The sequence below is a fragment of the Ostrea edulis genome, chromosome 5 (assembly GCF_947568905.1).
Source record: "Ostrea edulis chromosome 5, xbOstEdul1.1, whole genome shotgun sequence".
NCBI classification, from domain to species: Eukaryota; Metazoa; Mollusca; class Bivalvia; order Ostreida; family Ostreidae; genus Ostrea; species Ostrea edulis.
Genome location: NC_079168.1, coordinates 32,048,825 through 32,075,215, shown reverse-complemented (window position 1 = coordinate 32,075,215; position 26,391 = coordinate 32,048,825). Strand labels below are relative to the sequence as shown.

General features: G+C 35.6%; 1 protein-coding gene across 1 annotated transcript; it reads left to right on the top strand.

The window, feature by feature from the left end:
* Positions 1-7,591: 7,591 nt before the first annotated feature.
* On the top strand, positions 7,592-26,061 carry LOC125649496 (uncharacterized). The gene is made up of 7 exons (XM_056165799.1): positions 7,592-7,724; positions 13,306-13,371; positions 14,683-14,780; positions 15,066-15,244; positions 16,655-16,682; positions 19,657-19,927; positions 24,095-26,061. The coding sequence occupies exons 1-7, from the start codon at positions 7,694-7,696 to the stop codon at positions 24,358-24,360; spliced, it is 939 nt and encodes a 312-aa protein (XP_056021774.1). The 5' UTR covers positions 7,592-7,693; the 3' UTR covers positions 24,361-26,061.
* Positions 26,062-26,391: the final 330 nt, after the last annotated feature.

The following is a 26,391-nucleotide window of genomic DNA, read 5'->3' as shown; positions in this document are numbered from 1 at the left end:
TTCTTACTGAAATACATAAACGTGACTGGTATTAAACGGATTATTTGAGTTAATGCAAAATCACACTTTTGCTGAGATGAAGAACCAATGCGCTTGTTACAAGTCTTTAAACAATCCTAATTTCGGCAAGCATATCATGCATAATTGCTTAATAGAAAATGTAATGTTTAAAACAAAATGGAATTTGACAAGCACAAGAAACGGTTTAATTTTGTTCAGCAGTGGCGGATCAGGGGTTAAAACCCACCCCCTTTTGTCAGAAAATTTTGCTTAAAAAGGTAAAAATAACGCATTTTGAAGGTGGACCCCCCCCCTTTAAAAGCCAAAATTAATGGTAGAAACCCCCCTTAAAAAAAATTCTAGATCCGCCCTTGTTGAATTCATCAGCAAAATGTCAGTAATTGTATGACATTTTGCAATACTATTTCTCTTGCATTTATAAGCGAAGCATATATTTTTTTTAGTTCAATCATATGAATATCAGCAATATTTGTCTATCCTGTTCAGATTTAGTTATAAAGCCGAGAAGCTCAAGCGTTTCGACTGCTGAAATGTAGATCGCGGGTTCGAGTCCAGCAGGGTTTAAAAAAATGATTTCCAAATTACTTTCTACTAAAATTGTATTGTTTGATTGAATAAAATAAAAGACATTTTTGAATTTCAAAATACATGTAATGTACTGTTTTATATATTCTCCACTTTTCTCTCTGTTGTAGGCCTAATATTCCTTCTTTTAAAACGACCCATCTATATCACATGTGAGAGTTATCTTCCGTTGAATGTTGCCCCAGTCTATGCACCTAATGGGACACCGTCAAAACTGAAACGAAACCTGACACTATCAGTATATGAGCTGCGGATTTAACCATTCTGAATTGAATAATAAAACAAATAATTAATGAAAAAAGAGATGGGCTGTATATAAAAAGATAACAAAAGTGTTAACAAAGTTTGTTCGTTTTAAGTCCCGTCGAGAATTTTTCACTCGTATTGCATGAGACGCTAGCTAGTACCAGCTGTAGTGAAGTACCACAAAACCTGTGTTTAACACCCAGGGCCGCCCAGCGACGATTCTGTAATGTGCCAACGCCTGCCGCAACACTGGACCTTTAATTTTTTAAAACAAATCTTATACTTGCGTAACACTTGCTTCTAGCTGTCCTCTGCATTTTTCCGAGCTGGTGACCTCTGAGGTCAATACACATCGGAGATTACGTATAGGAACTACTGTCAGGATGTCAGTAATTCACGAATCGACATTTTCCGCTGATTTGACGGGTGTACTGCTTCAGATTCACTCTGATTCAATGAAATTTTATATATTCAAATATGTTATTCTATTTGTTCTTTTATTTTTCAAATCATTTTAAATACCGTCAGAAATGTACGGCCTGTCTTGCTTAACCTACAGCTGGTAACGTCTCACTACAGCTGGTAACGTCTCACTACAGCTGGTAACGTCTCACTACAGCTGGTAACGTCTCTCATTACAGCTGGTAACGTCTCACTACAGCTGGTAACGTCTCACTACAGCTGGTAACGTCTCACTACAGCTGGTAACGTCTCACTACAGCTGGTAACGTCTCACTACAGCTGGTGACGTCTCACTACAGCTGGTAACGTCTCACTACAGCTGGTAACGTCTCACTACAGCTGGTGACGTCTCACTACAGCTGGTAACGTCTCACTACAGCTGGTAACGTCTCACTACAGCTGGTAACGTCTCACTACAGCTGGTAACGTCTCACTACAGCTGGTAACGACTCACTACAGCTAGGCTAGTAACGTCTCACTACAGCTGGTAACGTCTCACTATGAGTGAAGAGTTCTCGACAGGATGTAAAACAAGGAAATTCCATTTTGTAGGACTCAAATTAGGCAAAATTCATTCTTCTATCATATCAATCCTTTGTTGGACGATGAAAACGAAATTTTGGAAAGACTATAGAATGATGTCAATCTTTCCATGAACAAAACAATCTATAGTTCGGATTCTCCAGCACTTATCATATCAAATATTTGTCCCATAACTGGTTTTGAATTTTGTATATATAAACTGATGACTGAAGAAGTATAGTAAATCAGCTATGGCACAAGGCTTGACACGGATCTCTGTGTGCCATTTCGACGAGTTATGGCTGTGAGAGAATTTAGGCAATGGGGAATGACTCCTTCAAACTTTAACAGACCGTACAATTCTTGACAAGTGGAACTGGACTCAATTTACACTTGACTTCTTCTTTTTTTAATTGACATTCGGAATATAATCCAGACTTCAAGGGCTAGCCGATCTCTAGACCAGTGTGCTCCACAGGTTGGAGTACCCTAGTATATTCAACCGGTATAAATGAAGGGCAGAGCAGACGTTCTGTATCGGCTACTCATTTTATTAAAGAAACATTCCACCACCATTTATCATTGATTATTACAATGTATAAGTAATACACAGTACACAATAAAATATTATAGTCATTATTATAAAGTTAACATACGAATTAAATAAGCCATCTGAAAATTTGAAAAGTTATATCAGAAATGCGCAAGTATACTAAATATCTGACCCGTATTCAACTTCACAATTAACTTTTCATCCTGAAGCAGGGGTGGATCCAGTAACTTTTGAAGGGGAGAGAGGGGTTCTACTATTAATTTTGGTTTTCAAAGGGGGTTCCACCCTCAAAATGCGTTATGTTTTTTTTTTTTAGCAAACTTTTCTGACGAAAGGGGAGGGGTTTCAGCCCCCCTCTGGATCCGCCACTGTGAAAGGATGTACAAAATCAATTGTCAGCGTACATGTAGTCCGTTCTAAAAATAAAAAGTAACGAAAAATAGAATGATTTCCTTCATATCTTCTGCGGCCTGATACCTTTGACGTTTATGTCAAGTTATTTTCTTGTCAGTTCCAAAGTGATTCGGAACTGGGGAACTAGACCAGGTGCGGATCAAGGAATTGTGGTTAGTGGGGGGGGGGGGCGTAAATTTTTGAAGTGTGGGGTCTGGGGGCTGCCTTGAGGCCCCCAGTGGGTCCAGGGTGAAACCTTGTGGGGCCCTGGGGACAAGCTCCTGGATCTTACAGATTTTATAGGGCTTGAAATATGTCTCCTATGTAGTCCTTTTTACTATTTTCTGCCATTTTTGATAAGGCGAAATCAATAAAATGACGCAAATTTTAAGGGTTTTTGGAAAAAATGCAAGTTTTCCCAATATAAAATTAATTCAATAAATCAAAAAGTTTTGTCATTTATTTCTCCGAGAGTGGAAGAAATTATTGCTTCTTTTATCGTTTACATTTTTCTAAACAAGAGACCAAGATTTACCTTAAATATAAAAATTGTAGGAAAGTGGAGGGGGGGGGGGTAGGGGGGGGGGCTGTATGAAGATACATAGGTACTGTAGTAGTCAGGGCGATACGAACCGTGGATATCGGCCTGGATAGCTCAGTGGTTACGACATCTGACTAGTAATGCATGGGTCAGGGGTTCAATTTCCGGTCCAGCCTAAGATTTTCTCCTCTCCTATACTATAAAATCTACTTACGAGACAACTTCAGTGAGGGAAAAACTGCTCATATATTTAATGCATTTAGGAATAAATTGTTTTTCAGCATTAAAACTAGAATAATATTTTGTATGTGAATATTATGTGAATTTTTACTTGAATGTTTTGAATTGCACAAGAAAAGTAAAGTGCTATAATTATATTACTGATGTTAAAGCAATATATGCAATTCAATCATCATAATATGTTATTACCATTGGCGTATTTAATGCCCCCCCCCCATAATTTTTCAAATTTAAGGTAAATCGTGGTATTTTGTTTAGAAAAATGTACTAAACGATAAAAGGAGCAATGATTTCTTCCACTCCCGGAGAAATAAATGACAAAATCTTTTGATTTCTTGAATTACTTTATTGGGAGAACTTAATTTTTTCCAAAAACTCTTAGGATTTGCGTCATTCTATTAATTTCACCTTATCAGAAATGATAGAAAATAGTACAAATGACTAAATAGGAAACATATTTCAAGCCCTATAAAATCTGTAAAATCTAGGAGCTTCAGACCCCCTGCCGCATAAAGTGCCCCCCCCCCCCCCCCGTAACCACAATACCTGGATCCGCCCCTGCATGATTACCATTATATATGTAACGGGAACCAGATTAAATGTATCTGGTCCAGTTATCCCAGGTTTATTATTTGGATTTCTTGATTATGTTCAACACCTCAATAAAGACAAAGGTTAAGTTTTATAAATTTATTGATTTAAAGAATTCATTGCTGTATTTTGGCCCAAAATGTAAATGATAACAGACAACAAATAAATATTAAAAAGAACTAGTTAAATAAATTTGAAGCTGTAAATGTAAATATCAAAAATGTAACTTAGATAAATAGTTTGAAACTTACTATGAAATATAAGTGTAAATGAGTCTCAAAAAATAAGAGGGAGGAGAGTAAAGGGATCCAAAACAGTGAGTAGATAGTGAAAAGTGCTCAGATTATTGAAGCCTTATTCAGAAAAAAGAGAGAGACCAGAGAGAGAGAGAGAGAGAGAGAGAGAGAGAGAACCTTTAGGTTCTTTGTCCCTTGTCAAAGTGATCTGAATTTACCACTGAATGGGCTTTTATAGTACCTATGACCAGTGAAAGTGACCATGTAAATTTATAAGACAGATTTTGATTTGCTAACAAAATAACCTTAGCCAATAGAAAGTACAAAAACAAACATACTTTAGGAAACATGGCTAAAATGGGTGATTTCAAAACAACATACATGAGCAACAACCACGCTCGCTAGGTGGCGCGTCATGTTCTATTTTTATTTCTACAGGAAAATTGGGACGAGGTTCCACCCTATTTTTTACGGGCTAGTATGGATAAACCTAGAGCCTACGAATGATGCGAAGTTGATCGTTCGGATCTAAAATAGCTATATTTTGCGTATCTCACGTGATTAGGCACATTCCAGAAAATCCCTTTGAGATTGAAGCGATTAAGCAGAGCGAGTATATGTAAACATTTACTTAACGGTGAAATACGCAACAAAGAGTGACGTATTAATACATTTTATGCATAAATAAATTATACTGAGGTCAAACATGGACGATAATTGCCCGTGTTCATATAGTATTTGATTGATTTAGATATCCAAGGAAAGATAACTCCCATTATTAACGTACTCACAACGTACCGGTGGTATACAATAGTACAATGTTTATACATTTCTGAATGATGAGTGAATCTTTATTTTCATCAGAATCTTTTCCATCACACTCACAGACCAGGTCCCCATACCCCTACCAGTGTCAATCTGTGACTGATAGCAGTGCGGTATTTAATTTGATATAGTCTAGAGGAAATTCGAAATATGGTAGTGACATTTCTTCCTCACTGAATTAGCTGGATTTTTAACGTTTAAAGAAAAGTGGGGTATGGACTGGGGGGTTAAAAATGCTATTTGCCAAATTTTCAACAATATTAATCACAAGGCAAGGCAAAAGGGGTCATAAGCTACAGATGATGCAATTTTCACTTGCAAGTTGCACTGCCACCAGTTACACTTAATTAGTGACTTACTTACAGATAAATAAAGTAACTTACAAATATTTTATTTATTTATTTATCTATCATTTCATTTCATTTTTTTTTTATAGTATCATGGTTTGTACTTGAAGAGTCATCGCAATAAAGTGACATAAATTATTAGTGTTCCAAAAAAATCTGATCATGCAGTTAAATTTCTGAATTTTGTAGTGTTTTCGTTGTTTTGTAAATAATAATTCCTTATTAAAGTTTAGAATTTATTCAAGTCCAAAAAGTACAAAATTAAACACTGCATTTTAACACAAAAATTTGTAAGAGTCGAAAGTAAAAAGTAAAAGTAAAAAGTGAATAACAGACAAACTCACGCACGTCTCATCTTTGACAACTCCTCCCACTTTTCATTAAATGAACCAATGAAACAAATTTAAAACGGTACTAAAATTAGGGGAAAGCTCAATGACATTAATTTACAGGACAGGAAACATTTTGAGTAAGCATAACAAATTCAAAGAAACACCAGTCTTAGATCTGACCATAAATCTGATAACAATTACAAGCGAATAGCATCGATACGGTGGGACGGGGAGAAAGATGTCAAGTTTGAGAAATTACAAACAGGTGCAGCAATGTTCTTTCTAATGATCAAATAAAACAATTAAATTTCAATTATAGATTTCTAACAATTAATCAAAAACATTTAAACAATGCCTAAATCATTTTAAGTAAATCTAAGAAACTAACAAATTGTCTTTATCAAAGAAAATATATATACGCATGTATATAACAATTTTGAAAAAATAAAAATAAATAAATAATAGATTCTGATACAACTCAGCCCCCCGACTGGCCAGAGAGTTCGGCTTCTGTCAGTTCTGATGAAACTAGCTCAGCCCCCAGGCTGGCCAGAGAGTCCACTGTTTCGGTAAATTCTGATAATGATGCAACTCAGCCCCCCCCCCCCCCCCCCCGACAGCTCTACCAGAAGTTCTCGGAAAAGACTTGCTGATGTTTAATAAATCAGTTTTCCTATTAATTTTACTTTTGCTCCTGTTCATCAGTTCATTAGGCTATGGCCCAATTTGATTAAATTGAAGATCGTTGATCCGCTCCGTATTCCTCTTCCTTTCCTGTATCTGTGAAGTCCAGAGGTGAGATATATTCTTTCCAAAACAACTAAGAATGTTCATGGAACAATTCAGTATTAATTGTTTTCCTTTTCTGTTGTATGCCTTATTTCAAGAAATAACTTTCAGGTCACTTTTTAATGTGAAATGGAACATTTTCAATTTTTGACAACCTGACGGTAGGGGTGTTTAAGACACCATACCTCATTTTCTGTAAGGAAGTGGAGTAAAAGGAATTCAGAATTGGATTCAGCATACTCAAAATTGGTAATTACACCTGCTTTTTATTGTTTTGGGTAATGGTGTTTCAAGAAATAAAGTTGGGTCACTTTTTGATGCGAAATGAAACATTTTCCGTTTTAGGCAACTTGACGGTAGGGGTGTTTAAGACACTATACCTCATTTTCTATAACAAATTGGAGTAAAAGGAATCCAGATTTGAAATCAGCATACTCAAAATTGGTAATTACACCTGATTTTTATTGTTTTGGGTAATTTTTAAAAAATGGGTGGTGGTTGCTAATACATGTGTAAAGCATGTGTTTACCAAATAGGGTGAACTAAGACTTATAATTATAGCGAAATGCAGTAAACTTAAATGGAATGAAGGTAAAAGTAATTTAATATTTTTAAAAGGGCTATGAATTATATTGAGTGAAAAAGAATGCAATAAAAATCAAAGCTGTCACATATATCTCATAATTATAATGTTTAAAACATGATTGTATGCCAACATGTTTGGTGAATCAAGAAATTAAATTGAAATTTTGATACGATATTCGATATATCGCATATAGGTTAAATTTCAAGTTCTACGCAGAAATTTGATGTGTAACTATTCATATCTTATTACATTTCGGGGGATTGGATTGCATTATCCACATTTCGTTTATTAGCGTGCTCTTGCTTCGTTTCGTTCATTAGTTAAATCCTAAATTGTTTATAAGTTCCCAAGCACCCTGATGCCAAGTAAAGGACTTCATTAAAGTGAAAATTATATAATCTAAAGAGGAATTTAAAACGAGGGGATGGGATGCGCATCTAGTGCCTCAGTTATACGTAAGGCTTTTGTGATATTGAAGGACAACCTTTCTTAGAGTTAGACTAGAGAGAGAGAGAAATTGAATTGCGAAATCATAAATCGGTAAAGATGTGGTCCTATTTCATAATCAGTTTTATAGTATTAGACCTAATGGAGTCTTCCTTGTATTGGTAATTCAGAAAACAGGCATGATTTTATATCTCACAAAATCCGTTTTAATGAAAACTTGGTATGAAAGCAGTTCGCTACCAAAGAATTGAATGAATGGGGTAAAACAAGGACAACAGGAGGATTATATATATTCTTCTTAGAGAAGGGGATAGGTAGGATTAATAGAATCCTTCATTAGTACGACTTTGGGATAGGGAAATTCCACCGAAGGGACAAGATTCGCAGTCTAGGACGAAGCTTTGCCGAGTCCTAGACAGCGAATCTTGTTCCAGAGGTGGAATTTCCCTATCCCACACGATTAAATAATGAAGGATTATTTTTCTCACATTTTACCTACAGTTTAGTGCATAAATTTAGGAGCTTTGAGAAAATTCTAAATTATCAAAATCCTCATTTGAACTTCGATGCAAAAACTAATTAGATAGGCAGAAAGAGCATACCCGAAAATGGTTTACACTGTAAGTGTAAACTAAAAAACCCAAGGTTGTCCAACAGAAAGCTATATACATTAAAATTTAAAGATAACAATGCAAAATATTTTTGCTTCACCGTGTAACGTAAATCTTCACCGTGTAACATAAATCATAGAAAATATAGGACGTCACAATCAAATGACATCGCAGCAGTGCGAGACAGAAAAATCTCACATGGCTGTCTCACATGGGTAAAGTCTATCTCACACTGGTGATAATGTGAGAAATGCCTATCTACTTCTCTATAGAGAATAGATTACTAGGGACTTGCCTTTGGGTAGTAAATTTTATAGCCTATCTCATCTGTATGTTGGACTGTTGCTTTAAAACTAGCCTGTAGCAAGTGCTTATGATTACAATATACAGTGAAACTTCTCCAAACCGGCCCCTCAGAAAACCGGTTCTCCCTGAATATCGGCTGATTTTCAAAGTCCCGGCAGAAACCTTAACATTTCCTTACAAAGAAAGTCTTACAAAACCGGCCACCCCTGAAAACCGGACATCGGCCACTTTTTAAAGTACATTCGTTAACAAACATGTGTATAATTTACCCTTAATATACCAGCCACTTTTTAAAGACAAGAAAATTTTGGCCAGAAGTTGACCAAGATTGTCCAGGTGTGTAAATTGACTGACCAACTGGCCAGGTGGGAAATTATCAACCGGAGGTGTGGAAAACACTAGTGGCCTCTTTAACCTGTGCTGTCAAGGGTGTTAATACTTCTCATTACCAACTCATTAGAGTTATCGCGCTTTGATGACTTGTGCGTCATTGGTAAGAAAATGCACACGTCTCGCGAGTAAGTGCGAGATTACTGGGACATAAACGAAACGTTCATAGCACCCCCCCCCCTTTTTTTTTAAAGTTAAAGTACATTGTGTATCTTTAAATAGAATAGTCATTGGTCAAACTGCATTTTTAAATATTCTAACACTAGTTTATCAAGGATGTTACATGTTTTTTTAAACTCTACTACGCCTAATTTAAAAATTCCAAACAACGATGTTCTCTGTCCTAAGGCAGTCAATCAATATTTTGTAATTTTCAAAATAGCTTAGATATAGTTTGGAAACGCATTTGTTGTGTTAATTAGTGTTATAAACGTCTTAAAAAATGCAGTTTGGCAAATATATAACTTATTCTAAAATATTGAAGAATGAGAGAGAGAGAGAGAGAGAGAGAGAGAGAGAGAGAGAGAGAGAGAGGTAAATGAATGATTACAAAGTCCATGCCCATATGAACCTGTCCAAATTGTATGATAAAATGGAATGTCTTCATAGCCTGACAGAATAATTCTAATAACATATGAATCCCATTAATTACAAGAAAAGTTATTGTGTCGGATGTGCATTTTGGTTTTTCCCTTCACAGTTCTTCTTGCGATTGATGCTTTATATCGGTTAGATTTGGCAGATCCTTCACATAGTTTAATAAGTTCGTTTGTTTTCTTGTAAGAATAATCAATTCCTAAATTTGCCTTTAGAATTTTAATCAGTGTTGTGGTTTGCAGTCGGTTATAAAATGTATTCGATACCATAATTTATATTACGTATGCCTAAGTAATGTTTACGTATGTTGTCCCGGTAGCACGACTTTACGCGCCTTTAATTTGAAGAGTTCCACTAATGGAAATGATAAGTATTGACACTTAGCTAATCCAAGAGACCCTTCTAAATTCCATACAAAATGTAAAAAACCGTTAGGAACATATGGAATAAATACAGAATCAAACGCCATATTGTTACACCATACCATATTATTGTATGGATATAAGGGGTAGTTAATAAAGAAGAAACCCATGACCGTTAATGATAAGTATTAAAGGATAGATTAATTTTCTTGGTTTCCATAGATTTAAAATTCCAAAGAAATATTCAAATAACAATTTCATATTTACTACTGTAATTTTGAAAAACGTCAAAACAAATTGTTAATGACATAAGCAATGAATGTAAACAGAGTTTTATAGGTAAGAGGAATTCCAATACATGTACAGTGTAATAGGCCTTTGTGTTTTCTTTATGTATCCTGTTATAAATTTTCAGTTTGAAATTAGATGATTTCAGCGAGAATATTTCTTGTAATTCATAATTACCTTTAGGTACAAGCGGACTAATCTAATATCCACCGATAATTGATCATAGATCACCAGATCAAAGTGAACAGTACCTACTTTGTGAATATTGAGATAAAACGTCTATAATTGCTAAATTCGCAGTATACCGGCCATCCCTCTAAACCGGCCATTTTTTCCGGTCCGAGAGCCGGCCGGTTTAGAGAAGTTTCACTGTATATGTATGTGTCTGTGTTTAGCAGTTTGTGACATCCGTGTGCATGTATTGAGAATCTTAAATCTGCAAGTTATTAGAGCAAAACTTTAAAGGTAACTTGAAAGTTGGATGATGTTGAATTTGTTAACAAATTAAAGAGGCTTTACTGGTATTACAATGGTAGAGAACTCAGAATTATAATCTACAAACCAATACATATACAGTATTTTCTTGCACATGTGTTTTTCACTATATATTTCCTTCCCCCCAACAAATTTTTCCTACACTCTGTCGATGTGATTTTACTGTAATGCTTCATCTTATTCAATTTATTAGATTTACCTTTTAATGCAGAGTTTCTTGAAGCAGTGAGACATCTGGCTATTACAGTTAATATTTTGATAGTGATTAATACACTTTATAATTCGATAGACTACAACATTTCTCCATTTATTTTGACTTCACATCAGTAAATTTGGAAGAAAACAAAATTCGAGTGAATATTCATGATAATTGCAATTATTGAAGCTTAGATTCATGAAATGAATAGAGTGAATAATAAAATATTCTGAAAAATATATTCATAATATTGTGTGTGAGTTCCATATGATTTACCGAATAATGCATAAAATAAATATTATTTTTGAATTTTTGCAATGATTAAATGCATGAACTGTTGACATAAGATTATTCCAGCAGAATATTACATGAACGACTTCCCTCGGGTCTGGTAGGGGATATACAGTGTATGTAATTTGAAGTACAGCAGAATATTACACGAATGACTTCCCTTGGGTCTGGGTGTATGAATGAAGTACTTAAAGAATGTGTCTAATGTCAATCTGTACCCCTGTAATAAAAATCATAAGTAAATATAAGCCTCGTTTTCGATCGTTTCCATTTTTGCTTGATTGCATTTTGAAATCAGGTAAAAATCGCCACATTATACGATAGACAACTCTGTTATTTCTGTGCCGATTTTGATGCGTTTTTTTTTTACGCTCAACTCAGGAATGAAAATTCTTTTTAAACACAATTAAATACAATTTCATTCCATACAGAGCATGGTCAGTAGAATCTCCAATTCATTAAAGATATCCTTCCTCCAATCAAAGAGTGCAAGTTAACTTGATTAGAGTGTGCACTAACACTTTTATTCCATAAAAGCGAACACCAGTCAAACACTAAGCACTGTAGGATTGAATATGTGAATGGATTTGTTCATGGAGAGGTCAGTAATGCCCAGGCTTACATTCGTCCACACCATCTGATAGTGAACGGAGGGTCAATATCCATGGTCAGCCATGACCAAAGGAGACCTTCAACTGGAGAGGTGAGTGTGGAAACCAAATTGCAAACTTTATGAAAGCCAAATTCGACTTTCATAAAAAAGGTTTGCGATTCGGTTTTTGCATTTGTTTCTTCATGGACGGGATAATTTATTTATTTAATGCTTATAATTCAATTACAAACTAAATTAACACTTACACAAATGACTGGTGATCTTTCAGATTAGGCAGTGAAGGAGGTATCTTCATTTCTAATTAGAAGTTCTTTGTAAGTTGTCATTGAAGAAAACAATAATTCAACTAGACAGTAATGCCTGCATGCAAATGCTTGAGATTTGATATACTCTATGTCATATACATGTATATAGTCTTGCTGCATATGTCAAGATGCATCGAGTATTCTGTTGGACAAGTGTCCTGGGGTCATCCCAAACATCCCAAACAATTCATAATTGTTGAAATATATTTTTAAAAACAATTGAGGTGATGGCCACTAAACTATATATATTTTTATGCACATATCATTGACAAGTTGTATTGAATATTCTGATGGGCCAACCCCAATAATTTTCTTATTGTTCAAATATCTTTAAAATGATTGAGATTCCAACCCTGAAAGCAAATTATATTCTTGTTGCACATGACACAGTACAATGAGCACCAGGTTTTTGTTTGTCGTTTCCCCACCCCATCTGTCTCTGAAGGGGAAAACGTCAATTCTGAAAATTTATTGCACATCTAAAGGACACCATCAATCATCTCTCAAAAGATGATTTGGCTACTGCAAAGAATGTAAGAGTAGTTCTGGGAACCATGTTTTTCTTTTTAAAAAAATCATTTTTCAACCCCCAATTGGCCCCTGGGTGGAAATCAAAATTCTGAAACCTTATTGCACATCTATAGGACACCACCAATTACCTTCCAAAGGATGATTTGGTGACTGCATAAAATATAAGAGGAGTTCTGGGAACCAGGTTTTTTGTAGAAAAACATTTTTTACCTCAATTTGGTTGCCGGGCTATAATTGAAAGTTCCCAAACCTTATTGCACATCTACAGTACATCATCTATCATATTCCAAAAGATTAATTGGTTATTACTTAAGAGAGGAGTTTGAGAAAGAAGAAAGTGTGACAGATGGACGGACCAGGGTACTGACAAATTATACCCAAACTTTTTTTAGAAAGTGCGGGTATAATTAAAAATCCGAGAGAATATTAGACATCTCCAAATGAATTAAAGATTTTTCTAATTAATTGAAAATATTTTAAATTCATTTGAAGATATTTCTAAATACTTATAGAGAGCTATGATCATTTGTGCATATTTTACTGTGATGTTCTGCTGTGTAGTTGATTGAGTGCTGATGTTTGTTAATTGATATTGATTTTACAGCACATCGACCACCACCAAATTGCCCTGTCCAAAAAGAAGGCTATATTCTATATTCTGCTTCACAAGGTAAGATTAACTTACCTCCTGAAATAAATAGATATTTATGTTTTGTTATATAAATACCAGTTTAAAAATTCTTATAAATCTAACAAGGGGAAGCACTCTGTAACACACACTAGTTCTTAATAAATCTAACAAGGGGAGGCACTCTGTAACATGCAGTAGTCCCTAATAAATCTAACAAGGGGAATCACTTTGTAACATACACTAGTTCTTAATAAATCTAACAAGGGGAGGCACTCTGTAATATACGCTAGTTCTTGATAAAATCTAACAAGGGGAAGCACTCTGTAAATTACACTTTTTATCATACGCCCGTCTTAAAACGGGACGTATTATGGTATGGCGTTCATGTCCGTCCGTCTGTTAGCTTTTTCGTGTCCGACCCGTAACTTAAATACTACAAGGCCTAAAATCATCAAACTTTGTCTGTAGATACATCTTGGGTAGAAGGTGTGTCGCACATTAAAACCAGGTCACTGTGACTTTTCATTAAGAAGATATCCGTCTGTCCGTCCATCTGTTAGCTTTTTCGTGTCCGACCTGTAACTTAAATACTACAAGGCCTAGAATCATCAAACTTTGTCTGTAGATACATCTTGGGTAGAAGGTGTGTCGCACATTAAAACCAGGTCACTGTGACTTTTCATTAAGAAGATATCCGTCTGTCCGTCCGTCTGTTAGCTTTTTCTTGTCCGACCCGTAACTTAAATACTACAAGGCCTAGAATCATCAAACTTTGTCTGAAGATACATCTTGGGTAGAAGGTGTGTCGCACATTAAAACCAGGTCACTGTGACTTTTCATTAAGAAGATATTCGTCTGTCCGTCCATCTGTTAGCTTTTTCGTGTCCGACCCGTAACTTAAATACTACAAGGCCTAGAATCATCAAACTTTGTCTGTAGATACATCTTGGGTAGAAGGTGTGTCACACATTAAAACCAGGTCACTGACTTTTCATTAAGAAGATATGGCCATATATGGCAAAAACTTGTCCGGCTCATAACTTGAAAACTATTAGACCTAGAATCACCAAAATTGGTCAACTAATGCATCTTAGGTAGAAGGTGTGTCGCATCCTACTTTAAGGTCACTGTGACATTTAATTAAGGTGATATAAAAAAAAATGTTTTAATGGGTACAATCTATACTGTTAACAATATGTGACGGGCGTATCATGTGCCGTGGCGGTGCACTTTATTAATAAATCTAGCAAGAGGTGGAAAAAGCCCTGGTTGTTATTTGAACTATTCTCCTCCAAAATCTCGTGGAGACTCTCTGATTTTATGTTGTATTGACTATCTATAAATATGCAGGTGGAAACTGGAAGACTTACTTATTTAGGCTGTATCAGGACAGTACATTTATTTGGCATGGAAGCGGCAGTGAAGAGCTGGGTTCTGTGAAGCTAAAGGTAAGATTGTCAGCAATTTCTTATTATACCTCAATTAGCAAAGTCTGAAGATGGTGGTAAAAATGTAGCATGTGTGTTTCGTTAAAATTTTCATGGAAGGTGGATCTTGTGACTTGATTCAATTGAAGTTAGGGAGAGATCTGATTAGAGAGGAATTTTGAGTGTTTGGGAGAGATATGATTAGGGGGAGATTTTTGAGTATTTAGTAGAGATTTGATTAGTGGATGATTTCAGTAATGTCAAGGTCATTCTGACTTTCGATGTCTTACGATCTGTTTCTTGTAGGACATAGCTCCACTGATTGCTATTGGACAGAATTGTCTAAATGTTCCCAAGAGACCAGAAATTCCCGCGGGCCAGAGCATTAATCGTATGATGGCTTACCCCTTTAACTATGCAAGGGGGACGCACCGTAAGGACATGAAGATCAACTGGATTTTATACAGAGGGGACGATGAAATGCAGTAAGTAGTCAAGTTTCACATTGTTGTTAGATAGATTAGATAGGATTATTCAAACAATAAAATGCTTTCTTTGTTGTTTTATTGGATGATTATGGGAGCTAGCATTGCAGAAAAAAATGCATAACCCATGTAAGCAGGTTATGAATTTTTTTCTGCAATGATTGCTACCTTCATCACCTGATGAAACAACAAAGAAAGACATTTTATTGTTTATATTTTGATGTATTGGTTAACCTATAGATACTTTTAAACATTATTGAATAAAGAAATAACTAAAAGTGTCGTATTGGCACACCAGGATAACCCATGTGTGGATGTAATCTAAACACACAACTTGTACATTGTACGACACACAGCAATGGATATGTTCTTTCTTGCTTATTAATCAAGTAGGTTTGAAAGTTTAATCATTTTGACAATTTTACATTGGTAAATGAAAGAACTTGACCCACGAACCATGAAAAATGGCCTAGCTTCAGATATGGACTATTTCTGTATATAATATTCTTCAGGATATAAGCATTCTTGAAATGTTTTTTATAGATAAACTTAAAAGATGAGCCTTGTGCATTTTTTCCCAATACTTTTTCATATTGAATTTAAAACTGAATCTGTTTTGGATAGCTGCAGTAAAAAGGCAAATATTAATCAGATTGGATCATTACATATTACAATGAATGTAAAACTAATTAACTGATTAACATTGCATTAAATGTTTGTCAAAAGTGGATCCTAGAAACTTATAGAATCCTTCATTAGTACAAGTGTGGGATAGGGAAATTCCAATGAGGGGACAAAATTCATAGTCTAGCTAAGGATGAGGATTTGCCGATTCCCAGACATTGAATTTTGTTCCACAGGTGGAATTTCCCTACCCCACATGAGTAAATAATGAAGGAAATAATTTTTTATAAAAATTTTACCCAGATTTTAGTACAAAAATTCAGGAACTTTGCAGATTAATGGAACACAACCATCAGTGGTGATTAAAATTGTTTTAAATGGAGGAATACATATAATGTATATCATATCTTTATCATTTGTTGAAAGGTCAGAACCACCTCTCTCTAAGGTTTTCTCTTTCTGTCCTTTTTCTCTGCTCTCTCTCTGTCTCTCTGATCTCTTTCTCTGCTCTCTTTCTCTTTCTCTCTCTCTGCTCTTTCACTGCTCTATCTCTCTCTCTCTTTCTGTCCCTCTCTTTGCTCTCTTTCTGTCCCCCCCCCCTCTCTCTCTTTCTGCCCCCTCTCTCTGCCCTCTCTCTCTCTCTTTGCTCTCTTTCTGTCCCCCTTTCTCTCTTTCTGCTCTCTCTCTCTCTCTGCTCTCTCTCTCTCTGCTCTCTTTCTATCCTCCCCCTCTCTCTCTCCCCTTGATCCTTCATATGTTTAGTCAGTTGCTCTCTTTATTTTTCAGGCAGTGGATGCAGGCACTAGGAGCTGTGGTAAGTGATGAACGAATTTTGTTGTTTTTTTAGCCGAGTTGCAACGAAGTTGAACTCGGCTATTGGTTTGGTGATGTGGGCGGGCAGGCATCAAGAATTGGTTTCCGGATGATAACTTGAAAAGTTTACAATCTAATCAAATGAAACTATGATATATTGTTGGGTACCAGGTAAGGAAGACCCCTATTAATTTTGGAGAAAACTGGTCAAAGGTCAAGGTCATAGTGACCGAAAATAGAATGAAAATTTCAGAAAAATTTGGTTTTCGGATGATAAATCAGAAAGTTTAAATCTGAATCAAATGATACTTAAAGATATTGTTATGTACCAAATAAGGAAGACCCCTATTGATTTTGGAGAAAATAGGTCAAAGGTCAAGGTCACAGTGACCGAAAATAAATTTAAAATTCCAAAAAAATTTAGTTTCAGAAGGATAACTTGAAATTTTTTAATTTGAATCAAATGAAACTTGGATATATTGTTGGATACCAGCAAAGCAAGGCCCCTATTGATATTTGAGAAAAAAGGTCAAAGGTCACAGTGACCGAAAATAGATTAAAAACTTCAGACAAATATGGTTTCTGGACAGTAACTCGAAAAGGTTAGGAAGACCCCTTTTGATTTTGGAGAAAAAAGGTCAAGGTCACAGTCCTGAAAAAAGATTGAAAATTTTAGAAATATCTGGATCTGCATGATAACTTTAAATCTGAATATTCACAATTATAACTATGCCACATTATCCCTGAATTTACAATGTATCCCATGCAACTCGGCTCATGCACCCCTGGGTGCATACATGTATATTGATTTATTATCAATATAACCCCAAACTGGCTTCCCTATATTTAACATTAGAATTTGATCAGTGAATTAAATGAATGAGTAACCCCAAAGCATTTCAAACAAAGAATATTACTATTTTCTTGCAATCTGATTAAATCAGCTCCTTGACCTTCTCCTCGTTTTTTTTTTTTAAGGAACTGATTTTAATCATATTGATTTTCTTGCTACATTTGATTACAATTTATGGATTCAAGATGGGAACTTATTGACCCAAACTTTCGCTTAATGTTTGTCTACAAATTTTACATTGGTCATACTCTATGAGACTTGATACTTGGCAAACTAGATTTAAGACAAAGATATGTGACTGATAAGGTCAAGTTCATTAATCAAAGTTAAGATCAAATTTGGCAAAATGGCTACTTTTTGGGGAATAGTGTTCAAGACATTTTGCTCCATCACAAAAAAGTAACCTACAGTATGTCTTGATGGTTGAATGAAGTTAATTTGCAGATTGATCATGTCCTCTTGATTTGGGCCATCTACCCAGTGCATCTACATATGTACAGGCACCTGCCTCGATCTCCAATGAATCAGATTAAAATCTACAGAAAACTTTCAGAGAATTATCTTGTTTGATCACTAAATACTTGTGGGTCAATTTCATTAGAAATGAAATCTCAGATGTGCTTGTAAAAAGACACAAGAATTTTTTTTATAAATTTACTTAGTTGCTGTTTCTTGTAAGGCACAATGTAAGAAACTTTTGTAACTGGTTTGCATTATGTGGACCATGGATATTGGCCTGGATTGCTCAGTGGGTAAGGCAACATTTCATAAAAAATTGATATAGTCGATAACAAATGTTCCTTGAGACATGGTCTTTTGTACTAAAGGCTTTCAAGGTCATTTTAAAAAGGTCAAGGTCACTCAAACCTTATTTCAACAGTTTTTGATATAAAAGTTTCCACCTCCTAAACCTTTCATCAGAAATTGGTCATGATTGATCATAAATATTCCTTGAGACAGGGACTTTTGGACCATGGCTATTTTCGAAAGGTCAATGTCGCTCAGAATATGTACTAAATATATGTAAAAAGTTCTTTATTTCAACAGTTTTTGAACAGGTATTGATCACATAGCACACAAATAAGTAATAGGCAAATGGTTTTAAGACAAAGGTCACTCAATGTCATTTTGTAAAGGTCAAGGTCACTCAGAATGTATACCTTATGTATAAAAAAATATTTCATTTCATTTCAAAAATATTTCAACAGTTATTGATCTATTGGCCTAAAGTTTCTGAAGGTCATTTTGGAAAGGTCAAGATAACTCAGAACTTATATATGGTGTTATGTTAATAGTTTTTGAATAGGTATTGGTCATATATCACACAAATAGTAATAGGGAAGTGGTTTTCAGACAAAGGTTAGTCAAGGTCATTTTGTAAAGGTTAATGTCATTCAACATATACCTTATATATATATATATATATATATATATATATATATATATATATATATTGTAGAATCATTTAAATTCATGGGACCAATTTTCGTGGATTGCTGAATTTTTACAGGTTCGTGGGGACGTAATTTCGTGGATTCATATATTTGTAAGATTCTTGTATACTAGTTGTCTTTATTCGTTGGGATGTAAATTTGTGGGTGAGGAGTACCCACGAATTCCACGAATTCTAATGATTCCACAATATAAAAGAAACCTTCATTTCAACAATATTTCAACAGTTGTTGATCTTTGCCTGAGTCAGTTGTTCATTGGTTAGATGCATCCATCAGTTTTACCATTATTCTTGTCTTAGAGTTTATGATTCACATACTCATTTGTGAGTTCATGATTAATGTACTTGTCTTTGAGTTTATGTACTCATGGGTGAGTTTATGATATTACATATTTGAATGTGATTTTATGACTTATGTACTTGAGTTTATGATTGACATTCCCATCTCTGAGTTTATGATTATGCATACTCATCTGTGAGTTTATGAATTACATACTCATTTGTGAGTTTATGATTTATTTACTTGTTGGTGAGTGTATGATTTTTATACTCATCAGTGAGTTTATGATTGATTTACTCGTCTGTGAGTTCATGATTTACGTACTAGCTCGTTTGTAAGTTTATGATTCACATACATGTACTTATCTCTGAATTTACAATTTTTTACAGTTACCACCACCACCCCAGCCACAACAAAATGGACAACCCGTCCAAGGTCAGGCTCCACCCCAAGGTCAGCCCCCACCCCCAGGCTTCCAGCCTCATGTGGTGAATGGCCATGTACAGAATGGTTATCCACCTGCCCAGCCCATGTACAACCCCCAACCTAATGGGTATCCTGTCCAGCAACAGCAACAGCCAGGTCACACGACGGTGGTGGTCAACCAGCACCACCATGTGCCACAACATAACACCAGCTCTGGTGATGGTTTTGCTACAGGTAAGGGACTTTTACATTTACAGTCAAACCTCAATATCTCGAACTTGATGGAACCAAGAAAAAACCTAGCTATCCCAGGATTCATGATATCAAGGGTAAATACTTTAAAGGGGTGTGGACATGATATGAGCTGAAACTTTTCAAAACTTTTTTCTCTCCATTTTTGATAGTTTAGAATGCTTAACTAAGGTATTTCTGATGGTCAGTAAATTGTCAAGGTACAAGAGAACAATCTAATTAAAATTAGATCCTTTGATTCGCTCATATATATCGCTTGTGTAGGGATATACATCAGCGGATCAAAGGATCTAATTTTAATTAGATTGACAAGAGAGATACAGAGTCACAATTCCTTGTTACATAAACATTGTCTTTGTTTACATACTAGGTTAAATATACCAGGAAAGGTTTTGTTTAAAGCAGATTTCTTTAATTTACAAGTGAATTATTGTAATGTTGGTGTAATATCATTAAGATGTTGGTGCCAAATATGATTCATGGTCAAAGATTATGATTGACACTCTCAGTTGACCTCTTTTCCCTCATTTAAATTCTTGTGGGGTTAAAATAGATCCTCAGTACCCCTTGCTTGTCATAAAAGGTGATACAGCAGGTGTGGCATGATAAGATCCCTCCCTGCTCAAAGGCCGTAAGTGCCGAGCATAAGCCTGAATTAATTTTAAGAATTAAGATGGCACTCGGTCAAAATTTCATAACCGGTTAGTCGTAAATTTTTTCAGCCGATTAATTGAGCAAAAATGCTTTTGTTGTTGTAATTTTCTTGAAAATTATTCAAGTCATATTCATACGAACTAAATTACAAAGAAACAATGTTCAATTATCATAATTGGAATTCTTTATTCTTATATCAATGTTGAAGAAAACTTAAACTTAAAGATAACGTTTGATTAGCAAGTTATTGGAGTCAGATTTGAACAGAATTGTCTTTGCTATGGTAAAACTGATGTTCTCCAACTGTATACTGGAGGGTCTTCTCATACAGGGAGAGCCTGTCATGAAGGACGTTATGGTGGTCTCTTTTCCGGTGTGCCTACAGTTTCTGTCGTATGCTGAGATTTTAGATGAGACAGCATATTTGACATAGAATCAGGGGTGTGATTTTTCCTCTTTTCAGAGGAAATCGTCTGATTGGCTCAATTTTCGAAAAACTGAAACACTCTGGGTTTGATCTAAAGTGACAGAAAATTATATTTTTCCAGATAGGGTGAGGTGTTTTCCTCCTCCGTTTTTGACCAATTTTCCTCTAATTTATGTGGAATTTAGTCACAGCCCTGTAGTATGTGAATTCTGTCGAACATAACTGACATTCAACAACTTTGTTCTCTCTCTCTCTCTCTCTCTCTCTCTCTCTCTCTCTCTCTCTCTCTCTCTTAGTACATTGCATTTTTTTTTGGTGGCAATTTTGCTGAATGAATTGCCAAGTTTCGAAGCGATTTATAATAACATTGCTCAGTTGAAAATTCATTGTTTTTTAAGCATGAATTGGAACAAACACAGGCAGAATTTTTGATACGAGGGTACTAGTATTCTAGTGATAAGGACTTAATTACGGGGATTTGTTTTGATAGCGACTTTGTCTTGATAGTTAGCTATTAGTCTTGCAGATTTAAAGACATTATTTAGTATCCTTTCTGAAAAAAAAATTATATTACAAATGCTGTAAAAAAGCATTGACTAACCAGTTATGAAATTTGTAAACGAATACGAATTTCCGACCGATTAATCGGTTTAACCGATTAACCGTTGCCATCCCCAACGTTTACACTTGCCCCCAAATAAAGAAAATATAATTTTTCGGGAAAGAACTGTCAAGATCAGTAGACCTTGTAAGTTGGTCAAAATAACTTGTAGGTGACTGATTATCAAAGGCAAAACATATCAAGTTTCAATTGGCCCAATAGTTATTGAATAATGGTAAAATCTGTGAAAATTCTGTTTTTTAAAATTTTTTCTTAACTTTGAACCCACCTCAATACCACACCCTTTGCCCTGGGGTAATGCCTTGAATAATTTGGCAATCTATATGTACATCATATAAGTATCCTATAATTCTGCGAGTTTGGTTAAAATCTGACCATTGGATCTTGAGAAAATGCTTTTAATAACTTTTATATTTTCTTTCATTGATCTAATTTTCTCCCCTTGTTTAATAGCGACCCCTATGAAATTTCTCTATCTAATAGCCCCTGGACCAGGAATGCCCTGATGCAATTTCAAAAGAAATTGACGAAGGCATTGTTGAGATATGACTCAAAGCCTAAAAATATTTTGCACACCACATGCAAATCCTTGGCCATATGTTAAGCTCACTTGAGCTAAAATAGTATGGGTGTATTTAAAATATTCCCCGATATAGCAAACTTGAGTCTCCTTAGATAGTAATACGTACTGTGCGACTACATATGCTAGAAGGGGTGTAAATCAAATGCGGATTCTAAAAAATTCTAAAGAACTTTTAGTAAACTTGAAATCGCAAAACTTTTCTCAAATCAACAACATCAAAACGTATGACTTTTCAACACTTTACATGGCCATTACTCATGATGAATTAAAGACTAGACTTATCAGACATCATATATAGTTGCTTCTTAAAGAAAATGGAAAACGGAAATATTCCTATCTAGTGATCAGTCATCCAAAAACTTACTTTGTTAAACGCCACACTGATTCCACACACAAGTACTCTGAAGTTGATATGAAAATATGCTGGAGTTCCCCATTGACAATATCTTTGTGGTCTATGGTGAGCAGGTCTTCCAACAGTCTCTTAGAATCCCCATGGGTACGAATTGTGTTCCGTTGTAAGCTGACCTATTTTTATATTCCTATGAAGCAAAATTTATTAAAAAACTTCTACATGAGAAGAAAGATATCTTGATGTGGCCTTCAATTCGTCATTTAGATATATTGACGACGTCTTATCTATTAACAATAATGATTTTCATTCTTATGTCGATTTGATATATCCCAGTGAACTCGAAATCACTGACACGGCAGAGTCGTCCACTTCTGCTTCAGACTTAGATATTTTATTGAAAGTAGATATTAACGGCAAACTAATAACTCAACTTTATGACAAACGGGATGATTTCAGCTTCTCCATCGTCAACTTCCCATATTTATGTACAGTGTGTAACAATATTCCATTATCACCTGCATATGGTGTTTATATCTCTCAACTGATTCGATACGCAAGAGCTTGTTCTGCGTATGGTCAGTTTTTAAATCCAGGCAGGCTACTGACAAACAAGTTGACGGTGCAGGGGTTCCAACAGTCTCGTTTAAAGTCAGCATTTCGCAAATTCTATGGTCGTTATAACGATCTAGTTTGCCAATACAATCTATCATTAGGGCAATTGGTGTCTGGTGTTTCATACCGATTGTTAGGCCGTTCTTGGCACACTGATTTTGACTGCGGAGAAGTCCGCTTACCTGATCAAGATATAGGGCTCACGGCGGGTGTGACAGGTCGACAGAGGATGCTTACTTCTCCTAGGCACTTGCTCCCACCTGTGGTATATCCAGAGATTCGTGTTTGCCCAACTCTCCATTTTGTATTGCTTATAGGAGTTATGAGATTGATCGCAGTTCGTTACCTTCACCTTTCATGTAAGACACTTAACCCGGTAGACCTCTTTGAAGTCATGGGATATCATGACAAAATATAGATTTAAATCGATTTAAGAATATTATCTTTTAATCTTCAAAAATCTTAAAAAAGTGCCGGTAGAGAAAGGGCTAAGGAGAGGTTTTAATATTTCGTATGACAAACCTTTCATTTGAAGATATAATCTTTGGTCTTGTGCCTGGAGTTTGACCCAAATCAAAAGTTTAACCTTGCTTACAACTCTTACAACTCTAGAATGATGAATGATAGATAGGGTAGACCTTTCTTTTTGTACCATTTGTTTATTGTTTATTTGTTGCCATCGAGTGCACATCATTTCACAAACACATCTCGTTTCAAGAATTCCAAGTATCTTGAGAAGCATTGACATCCCTTACCCCTAAATCACACATTTTCTTATTCCCTGTGACAAGATTAGTTTAATGGTAAACAGTTGAAAAACAGTTACTTATGTGAGCATTATGGCCCATAGGCCTCTTATTTTCACCTCCTAATCCATGTTATGTTTGATGTTTTAGGTCTGCTGATGGGAGGAGCTCTGGGCTGGGGCATGGGGTACGGCTGGGGACATGGTCCACGGTATCATGGATGGGGATATGGAAGCTGGGGATCGTTTCATTCCCACGGAAGTTTTGGAAGTGGTCATTTTGGAGGAGGTTGCGGGGGCGGGGGTTGTGGGGGCGGCGGTTGCGGGGGTGGAGGTTGCGGCGGCGGAGGTTGTGGGGGCGGTGGTTGCGGCGGCGGAGGGTGCGGGGGCGGTTGTGGAGGAGGTTGTGGCGGGTAGACGTATTATAATCCGGGCATGTCTTAATGTCGTTTGGATGGAAATGCGATGCTCAATGATGAAACGTTATATTTCGATTTTATAATGTATTGGCAAACATTTTTGATGGGTTTTCTTGTAATTGTTATCATATAAAAGCTTAAATTACTGTGATTAAACACTTACTAAATTTTTTTAAAATGTTTGACATCCAGCACTTTTCATATTTCATACAAATGCAATTAGGCAACACCAACAACCACATAATGTACAAAGATGGTGGCTGTAGATGGATTTTGAAATTGATTTTGAAATTGATAATCGTCAGTAAACCTATGAACTTAAACTGCATTTCACAAATTTCGATGCTGGCTTTGAAGTTGGATATTCTCCTGAATTTTCTCTTGGAGATTATAATAATGCAGTTACTATATTTATTATTACTTGTTTGAAATTTGCATATTTTTTGTCTTTGTACTTTGTTATTTGGATTTATTTTGTTGTGTTATTCCCATTTACATCAAGGATATTAATGTGATATATGACTTTTGATGATTGTGTAATTATTGTTTTTTGATCCGTCCGTAGATTAGTCATAGTCATTGTAAAAAGAAGACTGTTTATTCTGAAGTTTACCACAGACACATTCTGTTGGATATACAAAGATTAGACAAAATGGGAACTTCTTTTATTGTTATATTTACTTTTAAACTTGATGTCTTGATAAGTGTCTGTAGATAATAGGAATATTTAAATCCTAATTTTAGTAGCAGTCAAAAATCTGAACAATACTCAAGTTCTAGTTTAATGTACCTCCTGTCTTCTATAAATACAAAGTTGTCCAATTTTAACTCTGCATTTAAGACAGTTAGGCAGTACGTAAAAAATAGCAAACGGAAAATGATGCACGATGGATTATTAAAGTTTTCTACAGTTTCTGCGGGGAGGGGGTATTAAAGTTTTCTACAGTTTTTGTATCATGTATTAAAATTTTATTTTTGTATAAATAAAATTTTTCTATACAGTACAATGTATGTGTGTGAGGGAGGGTATTTAAGTTTTCAAAAGTTTTGGGGGATATTGAAGTGTTCTACAACCCTGGGGTATATATCTGTTTGTACATCTATAATTCGAATGTTTGAAGACTTCTTGCTTTTCCCTCCACCGATCTGTGCTGAAAAATTTACATTTCTGGAAAAGAGGTGTGAAATTAAACAGCCTCATCAAAATCAACTAAAAGCCACAACATTATATGAACAATATATGAAAGCATTTCGGAAATTCTATGGTCGTTATAACGATCTAGTTCGTCAATACAACTCATCATTGGGTCAAATGCTGTCTGACGTGTTTCACACCGATTGTTAGGCTGTTCTTGGCACACTGATTTTGACTACGGATAACTCCGATTACCAGATCGGGTTATAGGGCTCACGGCAGGTGTGACCGGTCGACAAGGGATGCTTACTCCTCCTAGGCACCTGATCCCACCCCTGGTGTGTCCAGTGGTCCGTGTTTGCCCAGCTATCTATTTTGTATTGATTTTAGGAGTTATGAGATTGATCACTGTTCGTTATATTCACCTTTCATGGAATCATTGCACGTGATGAAACTCAACGTTTCCTGTGAACAGCAGCATGTCTATCTTCTGTGATATCTTTTACAAAATACAAGCCACTCTCTGTTATTGTTTTTTAAATAAAGTGGTTTATTTTAAATTTCTTTTATTTGTTTAATCATCAAAGTGTGTCGTACTGTGTTGTATGATAAGATGTGATGGAGTACTTCCAGCTATTGGATCCCGTGGTTTATCCGACTTAGAATAGGTCCCCAGCGCCCCATGCTTGTCGCAAGAGGCGACAGAATGGGGCTGTACTTCGGATGAGACTGGAAAACCGAGGCCCCGGGTCACAGCAGGTGTGGTATGATATGAATCTGTATTGAATAATACAATGGCCTTATACCTTCGAACCACTGATGTAACTCGGACTAATGGAATAGTCCAAGATCCTGTTTACCCCTATTTGGATGGGTATAGCCCTTTTTTAATCA